General features: G+C 54.2%; 1 protein-coding gene across 2 annotated transcripts in view; it reads right to left on the reverse strand.

Annotated features, from left to right (window-relative positions):
• RYR1 (ryanodine receptor 1) overlaps positions 1 to 13,840 on the reverse strand; it is a 98,417-nt gene that overhangs the window by 32,508 nt on the left and 52,069 nt on the right. Inside the window, exons 65-82 of one of the 2 annotated variants that reach the window (XM_081119961.1) lie at positions 13,552 to 13,682; positions 12,981 to 13,313; positions 11,874 to 12,114; positions 10,289 to 10,376; positions 10,092 to 10,184; positions 8,419 to 8,589; positions 7,384 to 7,443; positions 6,970 to 7,107; positions 6,328 to 6,440; positions 6,077 to 6,173; positions 5,710 to 5,816; positions 4,182 to 4,233; positions 3,985 to 4,050; positions 2,714 to 2,813; positions 2,332 to 2,411; positions 2,172 to 2,248; positions 1,534 to 1,607; positions 894 to 911 (exon numbers count right to left, since the gene is read on the reverse strand). In XM_081119961.1, coding sequence (XP_080976087.1) covers positions 894 to 911; positions 1,534 to 1,607; positions 2,172 to 2,248; positions 2,332 to 2,411; positions 2,714 to 2,813; positions 3,985 to 4,050; positions 4,182 to 4,233; positions 5,710 to 5,816; positions 6,077 to 6,173; positions 6,328 to 6,440; positions 6,970 to 7,107; positions 7,384 to 7,443; positions 8,419 to 8,589; positions 10,092 to 10,184; positions 10,289 to 10,376; positions 11,874 to 12,114; positions 12,981 to 13,313; positions 13,552 to 13,682 — 2,039 coding nt within the window. The remainder of the gene's footprint in view (positions 1 to 893; positions 912 to 1,533; positions 1,608 to 2,171; positions 2,249 to 2,331; positions 2,412 to 2,713; positions 2,814 to 3,984; positions 4,051 to 4,181; positions 4,234 to 5,709; positions 5,817 to 6,076; positions 6,174 to 6,327; positions 6,441 to 6,969; positions 7,108 to 7,383; positions 7,444 to 8,418; positions 8,590 to 10,091; positions 10,185 to 10,288; positions 10,377 to 11,873; positions 12,115 to 12,980; positions 13,314 to 13,551; positions 13,683 to 13,840) is intronic. The other variant, XM_081119962.1, reaches the window with a different exon arrangement.

Genomic DNA, 13,840 nt, shown 5'->3' on the forward strand with positions numbered 1-13,840 from the left:
CGATTTCAGAATCCGGGACAGCTGATGGAGACCTGAGGGGCCCTGAGTCATGAAGTTGGGACCTTGAGTGTCTTCCTACAACATCAGTGTCCCTCTGATGTCACCACTTTTGTGCCATCCGGGAGTGTCTGCTTGATCCAGCAAAGATTCAAACAGCACCTCCCTCAGCACTCCTCCAGGACCGTGGGGTTAATGGATTATGGGGGCTGGGGTCACTTTCATGCAAAGGCTCTGAGCAGGGTGGGATAGGATCGAAAGCCAGCCAATTGGCTCAGATGCCTTGAAAACAGCCAATCCAGGAGGAGCAGGGAGTGTGTGTGAACAGGGGCCAATCACCAAGGGCATCTGAACGAAGCCCATCCAGGAGGGACACAGGAGAGGAAAGAGAGAGGGGAGGCTGGACGGGGAACGGGCCAACCAGAGCAGGCGCAGAGCAGGCGCGCACGCGCGCGCGCGCACACCAATCCCCTGGGAGCCGGGGGCAACCGTTCGGCTCGGTGGATGGGAACTGCGGGCCCCACCAATGCGGGGTCGGGGAGCAGGGTGGGTGGGAATGGGGGTCACCCCACCCGGGGACTGCGAATCTGGGTCTGGAAACCCGAGAACATCCATCTGGAAAGGGACCTTTGCCATTTGCTCTAGCTCCTACTTTATATACAGGGAAACTAAGGCCAACGGAAGGTAAGCGAATGGTTCATAGTCCCAGATGTTCTTAGTGGCTAATCTGGGACCAGAATCTTGGTCTGTGCACCCTGATCTCAAGATTTTCCGCGGGCACAGTGACCCACAAAAGAATTTCTTCCTCCCTGAATGTCCCAGATCCTCAGCCCCCAGGTGGGGGTTAGAAGGGGGGGCAGAGTAGCACAGCACGGGGAATAGGCTGGGGGAATTACCGTTCTGGCGGTTGATGACTGGGGCAGCCAACAGGATGGGAGGAGGAAGCAGGAGAAAAGAGGGAAAAAGGGACAGAAGGAGACAGAGACAGAAACACACACAGTGACACACGGTCCGGGACGAAGACACAGACGTGGAGAAGGGTACAACCCACACAGAAAGAGCGATAAGGAGACAGAAGGAAGCCAGGAAGAGAGTAGGAAGTGACGGTAAGAGCATTGGGAAAGAAAGAAGAGGGAAGAGAAAGAGAGAGGGACAGGTAGAGGTGGAGAGGCAGGAGGCAAGGATCAGGGCAGAAAGGTTAAACACATCACAACACAGCAAAGAGGAGACTTGATTAACCCGGATTAGGGACATTAATGAGAGAACAGCAACCAGGGTGGGAGACTTGGGGCTTGTGGAAGGCGGGGTCCATGTGGTGGATGGATGAGAGAGTACAGGACACAAGGGCACCCAGGGGTGGGGACTATGGGGAATGGGGGAGGGGCAGGACTGGGAACCATTGCACGGGAAGGGGGGACCTGGGGATGCTCTTGGGGAGGGGTGTCTTGGGGGAAGGAGCTGTGGGCAGTATTGGGGGAGGGGCGGATCCTGAAGGAAGAAATCCCATGGAGAGGGGAGCCCAAGAGGGGGCCTCACCGGTCCCGTCCTCGTTCACCATGCCCAGGCCTTCCGCCTTGTTCTGTCTCTCGAATGCATTGAGATCCAGGACGCTGAGGAGAAGCAAGGAAAGATGGGAAGATATGCTGAGGCCCCCTTCCAGAGCCCTGCGGCCCCCCACGGTGGCAGGTGGAGAGCCGTGGGAAACCACGAGTGAGAGGGCGAGAGGAAGCAAGAACTAAGCTGGCAGAAGCTATGCGGTGGCAGCTGTGAAGTAACGCAGGGCAAGGGTGAAATATGTACAAGTTGAAATAGGGGGGGTACAGAAACCATCAGATAGCAAAAGCTACAGAGGGGTCAACAGCGAGAGGGAGGCAAAGGCAGACAGTCATAGAGTCACATTAATAGGGGTCATCAGAGAGAACCCGATTCCCTGCTGCTGGGTGCCCCTTCCGTTCTCAACAGCCTTCCAGTTCCAGCTGCCTGGATCCATAAGGGCTGCATTTTGCCTTCCTTATTGTTGCACGTGAATTCTTATAATAAACTCCCTGTCATCTGAGCTAGTCTGAATGGGTCTCTGTTCCTGGAACCAAGAGAGTGGAACTAGAACTGGAAGTGGTAGCGGGTGTAGGGCCACAGCATACCAGTTTCACTAAAAGATGGGCACTAGAGCCTACCTGCATGTCTGCATCAGCGCCTGGATACTCTGGAAGAAGCCAACTTCCTTCTTGTCCTTCAGATAATCCAGCATTTTCTGCAGGTTCAGGGCATAGCCATTTAGTCACACAGGAACCTCCCACCCTCTTAGCCCTCCTCCCAAATCCCTTCGACTACTACCTGCTGCACATCAGCATTGCCCCCATTTAGGATGGAGATGCCCAGCTTCAGGGTGGAGGACACCATGGCTCCCGTCTCTCCTGGAGGGGGCAGGGGACAAAAGATGGTCTACCCAGTTTGGGATCGGTGTTCTCCATCCACCAGAAAGCAGCCATTGCAGGGGATGTGAGAGAAGGGGTTGGAGGAATGTGTGAATGTGATCGTGCCCGAAGGATGAGTGAGAAATCACAAGACAATTGGAACATGCAAGGGCTGGGGTGTGTGCAAACCACAGGCATGCAGGGGTGGGAGTGTGCCACAGGGTCCACAGGAAATGGGTGGGCTGGGGAGACTGAAGACAGGATGAGTGTGCTCAGGAGAGCCAGATGCTTGTGGAGGGCACCTTTGCAGGCACTGATCATCTGCAGCACCATCTCCGCAGCCCCTCGGTTGTGCAGCCTCGCCTGCTGGTACAGGAGCCTCTGCTTCTCCATCTCTTTCTCCTGGGGCAGAGCCAGGCCCGTGGTGCCGAGTGAGTTCAGGCTCACCAGCCCAGCCTTTTCCCCTCACAGCCCTGTCCCTCACCCCTGTGATCCCTGCTCCAGCCACTGGTTCATTCCTTCAACTCCTAAACCTCCTCTATCCCTTGGGACTGAAGTCTGCCATTTGTCTCTGGCACCTAGTGCAGGGCTGAGCATGGCGCAATCTTAACCTGAGCCCACAGACAGCCAAGGGGTCAATGGATAAAATCCAGGAGGTCTGTGAACTTGAATGAAGAAAAATGTTATATTTACCACCCTCTAACTGAAATGTAGCAATTCTTCCCATTACAGATGAGGCCATAAATCAGCGATATTAGCAGAACCCGTGGCTGTATCATCAATAAGAATCACAGATGTCACATTTTTGTAAACATCTCAAAATATTGTTTATATTCACTACTTATCTCTTACAGTAGCTACCGGACCCACTGTTAGATCTTATTGGATAGATTTAAAAAGCACAGATATTACTGTATCACAAATTTTAAAAACAATATTTTGATAACTATTTCAATATGCTTATTTCCTCTGTTATGAATTCATTTTATACATTTAAAAACATAATTGTGAGAAAGGTTTCACCAGATACAGAAGGAACCCTGGCACAAAAAAAGGTTAAGAAACTCAGGGAAATGCTTGCTGATTGCCTTAATGATGAGCGGATGGGTTAATTGCACGTCTACTAGATCTTCCTCACTGTGTGGCCTTTGCAAATGCTGTTTCTTTACCTGAAACGTCTTTCTTCTCTTCACTTGGCATACTCCTACTCAGACATCCCTTCCTCTGAGAGGCCCTCTCTGCCACCCTTCAACTCTGGCTGGGTCAGGCACCTTGCCTGGGCCACCACAGTCCCCTGAACTTCCCCCTGGTGCCCTGAGCTGCTCTGGCTTCCCAAGCCCTGACCCCCCTGCCTGAGCTTCCCTCATCACCACCGTGAATACTCTGTGCTGTTACTGTCTGGTTGATGCTTCTGTCTTCCTAGTGGACTGACTTGGTCACTGCTGTGTCCCCAACATCACCCAGCACAGGGCCTGGCCCAGAGCACTGCTCTGTGAATGCATGCTAAATGAATGGGGATGACTGAAGTCAGGGCCTCCCATCCCTTTCCTCCAGACCTCCTGATCCCACCTACCTCAAATGAAACCTCAACCTCTTCTTCAGCTTCACCGTTCTCCCCTCCCTCCTCCAGGTGACAGCTCTGGAGATGGGGCATCAGTTAGTAATGGTGGGGAACAGAGGAGATACCTCTGCCCACCCCCAGTCCTTTCAGTGGACAGACATTGCAACTGAGGAGAAGGGAACCTGCCAGGGATGGGGGCAGGGCCTCACCTTTGCCATGATATCAGCATATGCCATGTATAGGTAATCTTCATCCAGTTTGCTGAAGAAGTAATCAGGGAGATAGTCAGGACCCAACGGAGAGGACCCCCATCTTATAGCAGCTTCCAGTTTTCCTTTGGAAAGCCACCCCTCCCCATGCTCAGCCTGTGTGGTTCACACAGGGCAAACTGTCCATTGCCAGAGTGGGCCTGTGATGAAGGCTGAGCCAATCAGTACTTTCTACCTGCTTGGCAACAAGAGCAGGTCAGAGATGGTCCAGTGAATCTCATTTGGGGAATTTTGCTGAAGCTATTGGTAGAGTTGCTCCCTTTCCACTGGGGTGGCTAAAATGGTGTGATGGAAGCCTGGAGTTTCTGGGTCCATCTTGTCACCCTGACAACTATAACCAACCACCCTGTCCTTGGGCTTCACAATAATAATAATAATGGCCAAGACCTATTAAATGTTTACCCTATGTTAGTCCCTGTTCTAAGTTATATATATAAATTAATTCTCACAATAATCCTATTAGGTAGGTATATTACGAGGCTCATTTTACCAGCAAGGAAACTGAGGCACAAAGATCCTTTTTGGCCAAGGTCACACAGCTACTACTGGGATTCAAACCTGGATAGTCTAACTCCAGAGTCATTGCTTTTCCAGGACACTCAACTTCCCAGCCTCCTTTGCAGCTAGTGATGGCCTGATATCAGAATTCTGGACAATGAGATATGTACAGAAGCCCACCAAGGAGGGCTTCTCTTGCATAAAAAGATCTTGGTCTTGCTTAGAGGGAAAAAAAAATTCTCTCCCCTTCTTTCTGCCTGGCATGTGTCATGTCTGGAAGTTCAGCATCCATCTTGTGACACAAGACAAAAGCTCAGAATTGCTCAGAAAGCTTGAGCAAGCCTGTCAGCCTGAATGACCCTGTGACTGTCACTGTGTCACTGCCTCCTGACTTCATGTTATGTGAGAAAAATAAATCCCTGTGCTACCATTTCATTGTCCCCAAAAAGGAGTGGGTAATAGTGTCTATCTCATAGTATGAAGATTGAGTGAGAGAACATAGATGTCAGGTGCTTAGCGTGGTGCCTGACAAATAATAAGCACTTGATAAATGTCACCTGTTAGCAGCAGCACCATTACTACTGTTATTTATTCCCAAGACTGTCATTATCCCATATGAAGCCTTTGTGTGAATTAGAAAAAGGGCCCCCTTCCACACTTCCCTCTGTTGGAAATTTGTCATAATTTACTGGTTTGTTCCTATAATAAACTGGTTTTGTTTGAGCAAGACACTTTCTTCTAGAAAAGTCAAAATTGGTATTGCCTGTGATGTGAAACCTTCAGAGATGCGCTTGTTAAGTGCTCTGCCTGCACAAGGGTACATGGTGGCCCTGCCTGTTCTAGTAAAGTGACATTGAAAGATCAGCCTGGGGGCTCCCTTAGGACACAGAGGGTCTCTGAAGGAACAGGGAGGTTGCTGGGGGCAGGGAGGTGGTGGGCTCATTTCCCAAGACCTAGGAAGGGTCCTCACCTCTTTTCAGTCAAGGCAGTGCGGCTAAAGTGCAGGACCAGTTGGTGCAGGGGGTCTGGCTTCTTTTCCTCCACTTCTTCCTCTTCTTCCTCCTGCTCCCCAGCTTTCTGGGGGGACGTGTGGGGCTTGGGGGAGGGACTTCTAGAGTATCCCCTCCTGTCTCCCCCATAGCCCTGATGGGCTGGATTTTTTTCTCTCACATGCCCCACATCCTGCAGCCCCTCCACCCCCGGTTCTGCCCAAGCCAGAGGCCACCTTTCTTATACCCCTCAATGTGAAGGGTGACCCCTGGAGGTGTGCAACAGGCAGCCTCAGCCCCAGCCCTATCCAGGTCTGCCCCCACACCCCCAGGCAGGCCCCAGCTCACTGAAAGGTCATCTATCATGCGGTCCTCAAAACTGTGGTCTTCAGTCAGGATCCAGGTGGCCTTGTACCTCTCCAGGAACATGTTACATGCCCGGTGCCTGCACGAGAAAGGTGCGGGGTGACAGCGGGACCTTCTGCCCTCTGCTTCCTGACCTCCCACGAATGTGCCTCCACCAACATTCGCACTCCATCCTCCTGCCCTCTCAGCCACCCCTTCTCCGAGGTTAGCGCCCTCCGCCCGGGGTGTCTTACGTGGGCAGGTTGTACAGGGGGGTCATGCGGAAGCAGGCAACGACCGCCCTCCGACGCTGCTTGGACAAGAGCTTGTGCCACACGGCCTTCTTGGACTTGTACGGGTGCTCCACCTGGCGGGGGACAATGTCACGTCCCCAGACTCTGCCCCTAGCCTGACCCCCACTTCCAGCCCGAGTGAAACTGCCCATCTGTGCCCAGGTCCAAATTCAGGCCCGACGAAAAGACCGAAGAAACACCTTGGTTCCACTGACAGAGTCAAGGTTCTCATCGGGTCTCAGCTTCCAGACCGAAGCGCCTCTCCTAGGCCCCGCCCACAGGCCAGGGCCTCTGCCCAGGCTCCGCCCCATTCCAGGAGCCACCCCAGGCCCTCCCCAGAGAGTCCAGTCGCCCCCGTCAGGCCCCACGACCAGGCCGACAGCTCTGCCTCGGGCCCAAGGCTGAGCACGCCGATCCAAGTTTCCATCCTAAGCCTCGACTTAAACTCAAGGCTCCACGCAGGCCCCACCCACAGACCCAAGGCCCGCCCCTTGCCCCGCGGGAAACGCCGAGGTTCCCCCCAGGCCCCGCCCACGCGTTCAGGGCCCGCCCCCTGCCCGTCCGCGCGCGGCGCCGCAGCTGGACCCCGCGGGCCCCGCCCACCTGCTCCAGGTGGTAGAGCACCGCGGACACCTCCTGGACTCTGCGCACGATCTTTTCGGGGTCGTCCGCGTCCTCCTCGCGGCCCGGGAGGCCCCGGTACAGGGCCATCTGCCAGCGCAGAGAAGGGGAGCCTTCCACCTGAGAGGAGGAACAGTCGGCGGGCGTGAGGACCCCCACCCTGACCCCAACGCCCTTGGCCGGGCTTCGGGAGCGGTGGGGGTGGGGCATGGCCCTGCGCTCAGCGAGGCTGCTCGGTGCCCCGCCCCCTTTCACTGCCATCAAGCATAATTCAATGGGGAGTGAGTACAAGTTGAGGTCCTTCTTTTGATGCCTGGTACATAGTAAGTGCTCAAAAGTTGGCTCTTATCGTTGCTATTATCCCGGCGTGCCCCGCTGCACATTAGGGAGGCGTACCTTTCCCTGAAGGTGAAGATTGTTATGCAGAAATTCCCGGACCTCCTCATCCGTGTCTTTCTGGGGAAACATGGCCAGGCTGGGTCACTCCGGAGGGCTCACGTCCTCCTTGACCCACAACCCTTTCCCTTTTAGGCCCGTCACCCCAGCAGCTGGGGGTCTTAGGACAGGATCCTCAGAGGGCTTCTTAGGATTCCTGCAGCTGAAAAGGATCAGGGGGAGGGTGTTATTCCATACAAGGGGTAAGTGGGGTCTTGCGAGGCCTCCTTGGAGTCCCAGAGGGCTTAAGAGGGTTCAGGGGCAGGGGCAATGGATCCCATGGATTCTTGAGACCTCAGAGGATTGTGTGTAGACCTAGGGAAGGGGCCATTAGGATTCTGCAGGGCTACTTAGGGTCATAGGGTGCTCACTGGGCCCCTGAGAGTTTTGGGGGGCTCAGTTGGGTGTCAGTAGAGTCCAGAAGGAGAGACCAGCAGGGTCTTGAGGGAAAGAGGTGGTGAGCTGGAGAGCTCAGTGGGGTCCCAGAAGTTCAGTGGGATCATGAGGAGATCATTGGGTCCCAAAGAGTTATGGGTGGTCCTGGAGGAGGTCTCAGAGGAGTCTCAAGGGTACTAATGGTATCTTGGGTGGGGTCCTCAAGGTCATAATAGGTTTGGCAAGGGCCTGGGGGAGGGTGTTCAGTAGGGTCCCTGAAGGCTCAATGTGGTCCTTCTAAGGCTAGCCCCATCACCCCAGCAGCTGGTGGAAGGCTTGTGTGGGGAGGATCTGAGAGGGTCTTAGTGATATTTCTGGGTTTCAGTGGGGTCCCAGGTAGGGTCCTTAGGTCCCAGGGCTCTGGCAGTTTCCCAAGTGGGGTTCTTAGCATCCTGAGGCATCCCTCAGGACATCCTAGGGGCCCAGTAAGTCCTCAGGGTCCTGGGGAACGATTCAGTAGGGTCTTAAGGGAGGGCTCCCAGTGGGCTCCTGGGGTCTTGGGGGCTCAGTGGGGTGCTGAGTGGGATCCTGGCAGATTCCCAAATGGGGCTCGGCAGGCACCAAGGCATAGCGGGTCTTGGCAAGCGCGATGAGGTCCTGGTCAGTGGGTGCACACATGTTCAGGCCGATGGGCAGCATCTTCTTGAGCGTGGCCACAATCAGAGATGTCTGTATAGAGTACCGGTCCCCCCGGCGCTTCTTCTTGGTACGTTCCTGGTCTGAGCCACCTGACTGCGAGGACATGGGGCTCAGCACCAGCCTGAGTGCCAGCCCAGCCCGTGCCCGGTTCCCACCCCAACACCATTGTCCATACTCTAGCCCCCAGCCTGGATACCAGGCAGCCCCTCCCTAATCCCAGAGCCTGCCTCAGACCTTGCTGATTTTTCACTTCAGATGCCCAGCCCTGACCCTCCCAGCCCCAAGCCTCTATCCCAAATTCCCAATTCCTGTCCCAAACCCTTACAGATTCCCAATTCCAGGCCTTTCTTAACCTCTGGAGGGCTCCAAGAATCCCCTAAGAACTCTCAGTACAACAGCACCCCCCCCCAAACAACATGCACAACCCCACACTTCATATCAAGACTGAGTTCCCAAGAATGAAATAAAGATGCAGGGTCTCAAGAGATGAGAAGTTGGAAGAAAAAGAGAGACTGAGATGTACAAGGAGACAGGAAGACAGAAGATGCAAGAGAGATCCAGAAAGATCTGGGAACAGAAACATGGGGCACAGAGTCCCACAGCCATGTTCTGCAGCCTTGTGTGCAGACCCGTGGTCAGGACCACCCCAGTCATGCCAATGAGAAGCCCTGGTGACACGCTTTGGCCAGAGCCACATCCACACCGGCTTACAATGTGGAGGCCGTACATGCAGAGCCCTGGCCCAATGCCGTCAGAGGCTCAAAAGGATGACTGTTGACCAAGGTCACACAGCCAACTGCCAGAGTCGGGATTCTGACCCAAGTCTGTCTAATTCCAGAGCCCAAGCCTTAAACTCACCATGCGCGTGCCTGTCCCACCCCATTCCCGTTCCTCACGACCTCAGCCCACAATGCTTCAATGCTTTGGGTAAAGCTGAGAGGTGGTCTTTTTTTTTTTTTTTTAATAAAAGTTAAAAAAAAAAAAAATTGCTCAAAGCTGAGGGTTGGGAAGGGAATAGATGGTTGGGGGCAGGGAGGAGGGGGGAGAGAAAGAGGATGGTGGCTGGCCAAGGATGGGGGCGGGGCAGGGGTTTTCTGGAGGGGGTGCAGGGATTGGGGTTTGTGGGGAAGAGGGTATTAGCCAAGAGCCATGCAGAAGGTTCCAGACGAGGGGCTGACCTGTACATCTCCCGCCTGCTTCATCAGGTGGCAGACAGAGACAAGAAGGGTTACCCCAGTCCCTCAGACAACCCCGGGCCTAACTCCAAGTTGGCCCGACCCAAGCTCCTCTGCCCCACCGACGTGCATCCCCTAGTAGGGCCCTCCCAGACCTCCATCAGGGTGGGCCTGTTTGTTCTTTAGAACCCTCTAGAGGGCGGTTCTGAGAAGTATGGGGGAGAGGACAGAGGGACATGGGATCCTGGGGATAAGAGGAAGGAAATGCAAGATGAGAGAGGACCAAGCTGTGAGGGCTGCAGGGAATGTGACCAGGACCCAGGACTGGGCAGCCAGCCGGATGAGGAGGGGGCCGGTAGGAAGCCTGGGGGGTGTTCCCTCCCTCCCTGCTAAGGCCACTTCCCAGAGCAAAGCTCCCACCTTGGCCATTTTGCTCTTGTTGTCAGCAGTCAGAAAAGACATGTTGTTGATCTCATTCTGGACCACGAAGTTCTGCTCCTCACGCTTAAAGTTCTGGTGGCAGAGGTAGTACTAGGGGTCAGACAGGGTGGGGGGAGGGCACCTCGGGGCAGCAGCTTCTCAGGTATGAGGGGAGGGTGGAGTGAGCAGGGACTCACATGGGACTTGCACCAGTAGATGAAGATCTCGCCCACCATCCTGAACAGCTCCTCAGCGCTGGGGTTGGGCTCCGTCAGCCAGTGCGCCCTGGGCATCAGGGAAAGGGCAGGTGAGGAGTGGGGTGGGACACCCAGGAGAGGGCTCCACACAGAGGATCTCAGGGGAGGGGATCAGGGGGACCAGGAGACTCCAAAGGAAGGGGTGGAGTTTTCTAGGTAATCTGGCTGGCCATTCAGATCATTTAAAATTGTTAAATGACCATTGCTTTACAAACTTTTTTCTTTCTCTAACTTTTTTATTTAATCCTCAGCTGAGGATATTTTTTCCATTGCTTTTCAGAGAGAGTGGAAGGGAGAGAGGGAGAGAGAGAGAAGGAGAAACATTGATGTGAGAGAGACACATCTATTGGTTGCCTCCCACACCCGCCACAGCTGGGCTGGGGATCAAGCCTGCAACCAAGGTATGTGACCTTCGCCAGAATCGAACCCGGAACCCTTCAGTCCATGGGCTGATGCTGTAGCCACTGAGCCAAACTGGTTAGGGCTCTTAACCTTTTTATTGAAATATAACGTACATATAAAGTGTCAGCTTGATGAATTATCACAAAGTGAACACACTTGTGTAACCACCACTCAAGTCAAGAAATAGAACATTTCCAGTCCCCAGAACTACCCTTGTGTCCCTCGCAGCCACACCTACTTCCTTCCTCTTGAAAAATGACCCTTATCTTGACTTACAGACCATGAATTATTTTTGTCTGTTCTTGAACGTTACATAAGTAAGTGATACGATGTGTACTCTGTTTTTTATTTTCCTGGCTTTTTTTATTCAGCCTGATGTTTGTGAGATTTATCCATGTTAATGCAAATGAACAAAGTCGCAACACACAACTCTTCGACCCAACACTCCCACTCCTAGGAATCTACCCCGTAGTAATACCCACTGGTGAGGAGAGAGATGGGTGTGCAAAGATGTATCCAGCGCACACACCACCACATCCCTTCCTGCTTCCACAACAGACAGGGCTTTCTCACAAAGCCCTGTGCAACCTTAAAAGATTTTCCTACCCGGATGGTAGTGGAGTTGAAATTCATTTACTATCCCTGGATTAGGCTCCACCTAGGAGTTAATAATTCTTTAAACAGTTTCTGATTTTAGGGAGATGTTAGCAATTTTATTAAAGCTCTGTGTTTCTGGGGAAAATGAGACTGGCAACATCTGGACTCTTCCTTTCTTCTCCCAATGACAGAGGAAGGCCCGATGATTGGGCTTCACTGCACAAATATCAGACAGCTAGCTCATCTACCCAAGCCTGGAGGCCCAGTGCTGGAGGGTAAAGCAGGGCTCCTTATGGCTGACGTTGCAACTGTACAGGGGCTCAGGTTTAGGAGGTACAGAGGGGCAGGAGGGAGCAAATCCAGTGGGTTGGATTTTGTTGAGCCAGAGGCAATGGGGTTGGAGTCGGAAGGTTGAGTGAGAATTGCAAGAAGTTTATAGCAAGTCAGAAGGTGAAGGGCCAGATGGGGTTCCGGGAAGCCAGAGGTCAGGCTAGGGCATGTAGGGGATGGTTGGGGACATGCTGACCTGTTGTTGTCCACGTAGCGGATGAGTAGAGGATAGAGGGCATACAGGTCCCGGCAGAGCACAGAGAACTCGTCCCGCACCAGGAGCTCACCCTCCTCAGCTTCTGCCTTGGCCTCCAGGCGCAGCTGCTCCTCCTCGGCCACCACCTTCCCCGCCCGCTTGCGCAGCCGCCCAATGGTCGGGATAAAGTGTGAGTGCAGGAGCTCTGGTCTAGCCCGGCTCACGATGGGCTGGGCAAACACTGCAGGAGCAAAGTGGGGGACACTCATAGCTGGCTGGCCTCTAACTCCAGCATTTGACCTCTGATCCCATCTCTGACCTCTGTTTCCATCCCATGATTCCTCTGACCCAGCAGCTATCATTGACCCCAGCCTGACTCTGGCCTCTGACCCCAGCATCTATCTCTAATCCCACACCTGACCTTGGGCCCTGACCTCTAACATCGCCCCTGAACCCTGATCCCAACCATAACCCCTAACCTTAACCTATGATCCCAGCCTAACACATGTTTTTGACCTCTGACCCCAACTGAATCTTTAGCTGATATCTTACCCTAGCCTGTAACCTCTCACCCTAGTCTTTAACTTCTGACCTGGTCCTTTCCCAGACTCTTCCTCACTACATGATTTCTGACTTATGGCTTCTTACCCCAGCCTTTGGCTCTGATCCTGGCCTCCGATTCCAGCCCCCATCTCTAGTTTGACCCAACTTTTGACACGGAACTTCCAAACCAGAAATCCCAACCCTTTAAAGATTAATTTCTTGACCTCTGACCTATAACCCCATTCTTATCACGGACCTCATCCTCTGACAATTTGCATAAGGAACTCAGGCTTCTGACCCAGCTCCTAAACCCTGACCTAATCCCCTCCAAGGCTACAGAAATTTAGAATCCAGCCTGGAGGATTCCCCGGACCCATCCATCCAGCCCAGACTCTCTGAACCTGAGATTCTGACCCCTTGTGATGACCCTTGACCTTTAATCCTGAGAAAACCTAGACTCTGACTCCTCCCAACTCCCAGGAGACCATGGACCCCGGGATCTCCCCAACAGACCATTAGATCAAGGGGCCCCAGCCCTCCAAAGCTTTACGCCCCCAGACCCACCAGCAAGCCGCTTCATCCACGAGGCCTCGTCAATGCCCAGGTTGTTGACGATGATTCGAAGGATATTCCCCAACAGGGAGTTGAGGTGGTCAGAGGTGACAGCTGTACAGGGTGGGGGGACCCCAGCAGGCAGGGCGGGTGGGGGCACCTCAGGCCCACGTTCCCACCAGCGGGGCAGGTAGCTGCACAGCATGGGCAACGTGATCTCAATGACATGTGGCATCTCTGTGTAGCGGGCCCCTGACTCGGCCAGCCCCCCGATGTCTGCCATGAGCCGCTCCAGCACCGGGATGTCAGGGCACATCTCCTCCACGCTGTTGGGGAGCCCCAAGACTGGGGTGCAGGGAGGGATCAGGGCATGCCAACCCATTACCCTCAGACATCAGTCCATACCATATACTAGGGTCCCCACAAACCCTGGGATTCCCCAATCTGGAGCACCCCCAAGCTTGGGAATCCCCAGCCCCTCAGGGCCCAGATTGGGCCACACTACCCCCAAAATGGGCTCTGCCCTGGGTCCTGTGCTGGGTGGAATGGGACCCTGACAGCTGCCCTAGCCCACACAACTTACTGGCCCGCTCCCGGGGAGACTTGGTGGTGTACACTGAGTAGGCATTATACTCGTTCAGCTGAGGTTCCAGGAACGCCACAGGCATGGCCGCTGCCAGGCGGGCCAGGCACTCCCCAAGGGCTGGTCGCAGCCTGGAAGAGGGAGCTCCTTAGCTCCCATGTCTTCCTCCACCTGGACCTGCGTCCCAGCCCTGGCCTCCCCAGAAGTGACTCTCCCCAGAACCCTTTGGAGCAGAGCTGCCGCTCACCGTGGGCATAGACGTGGCTTTTCCCTCAGGGCCCTCTTGTTC

The sequence above is a fragment of the Miniopterus schreibersii genome (assembly GCF_964146895.1).
Source record: "Miniopterus schreibersii genome assembly, chromosome: 18".
Lineage (NCBI taxonomy): Eukaryota > Metazoa > Chordata > Mammalia > Chiroptera > Miniopteridae > Miniopterus > Miniopterus schreibersii.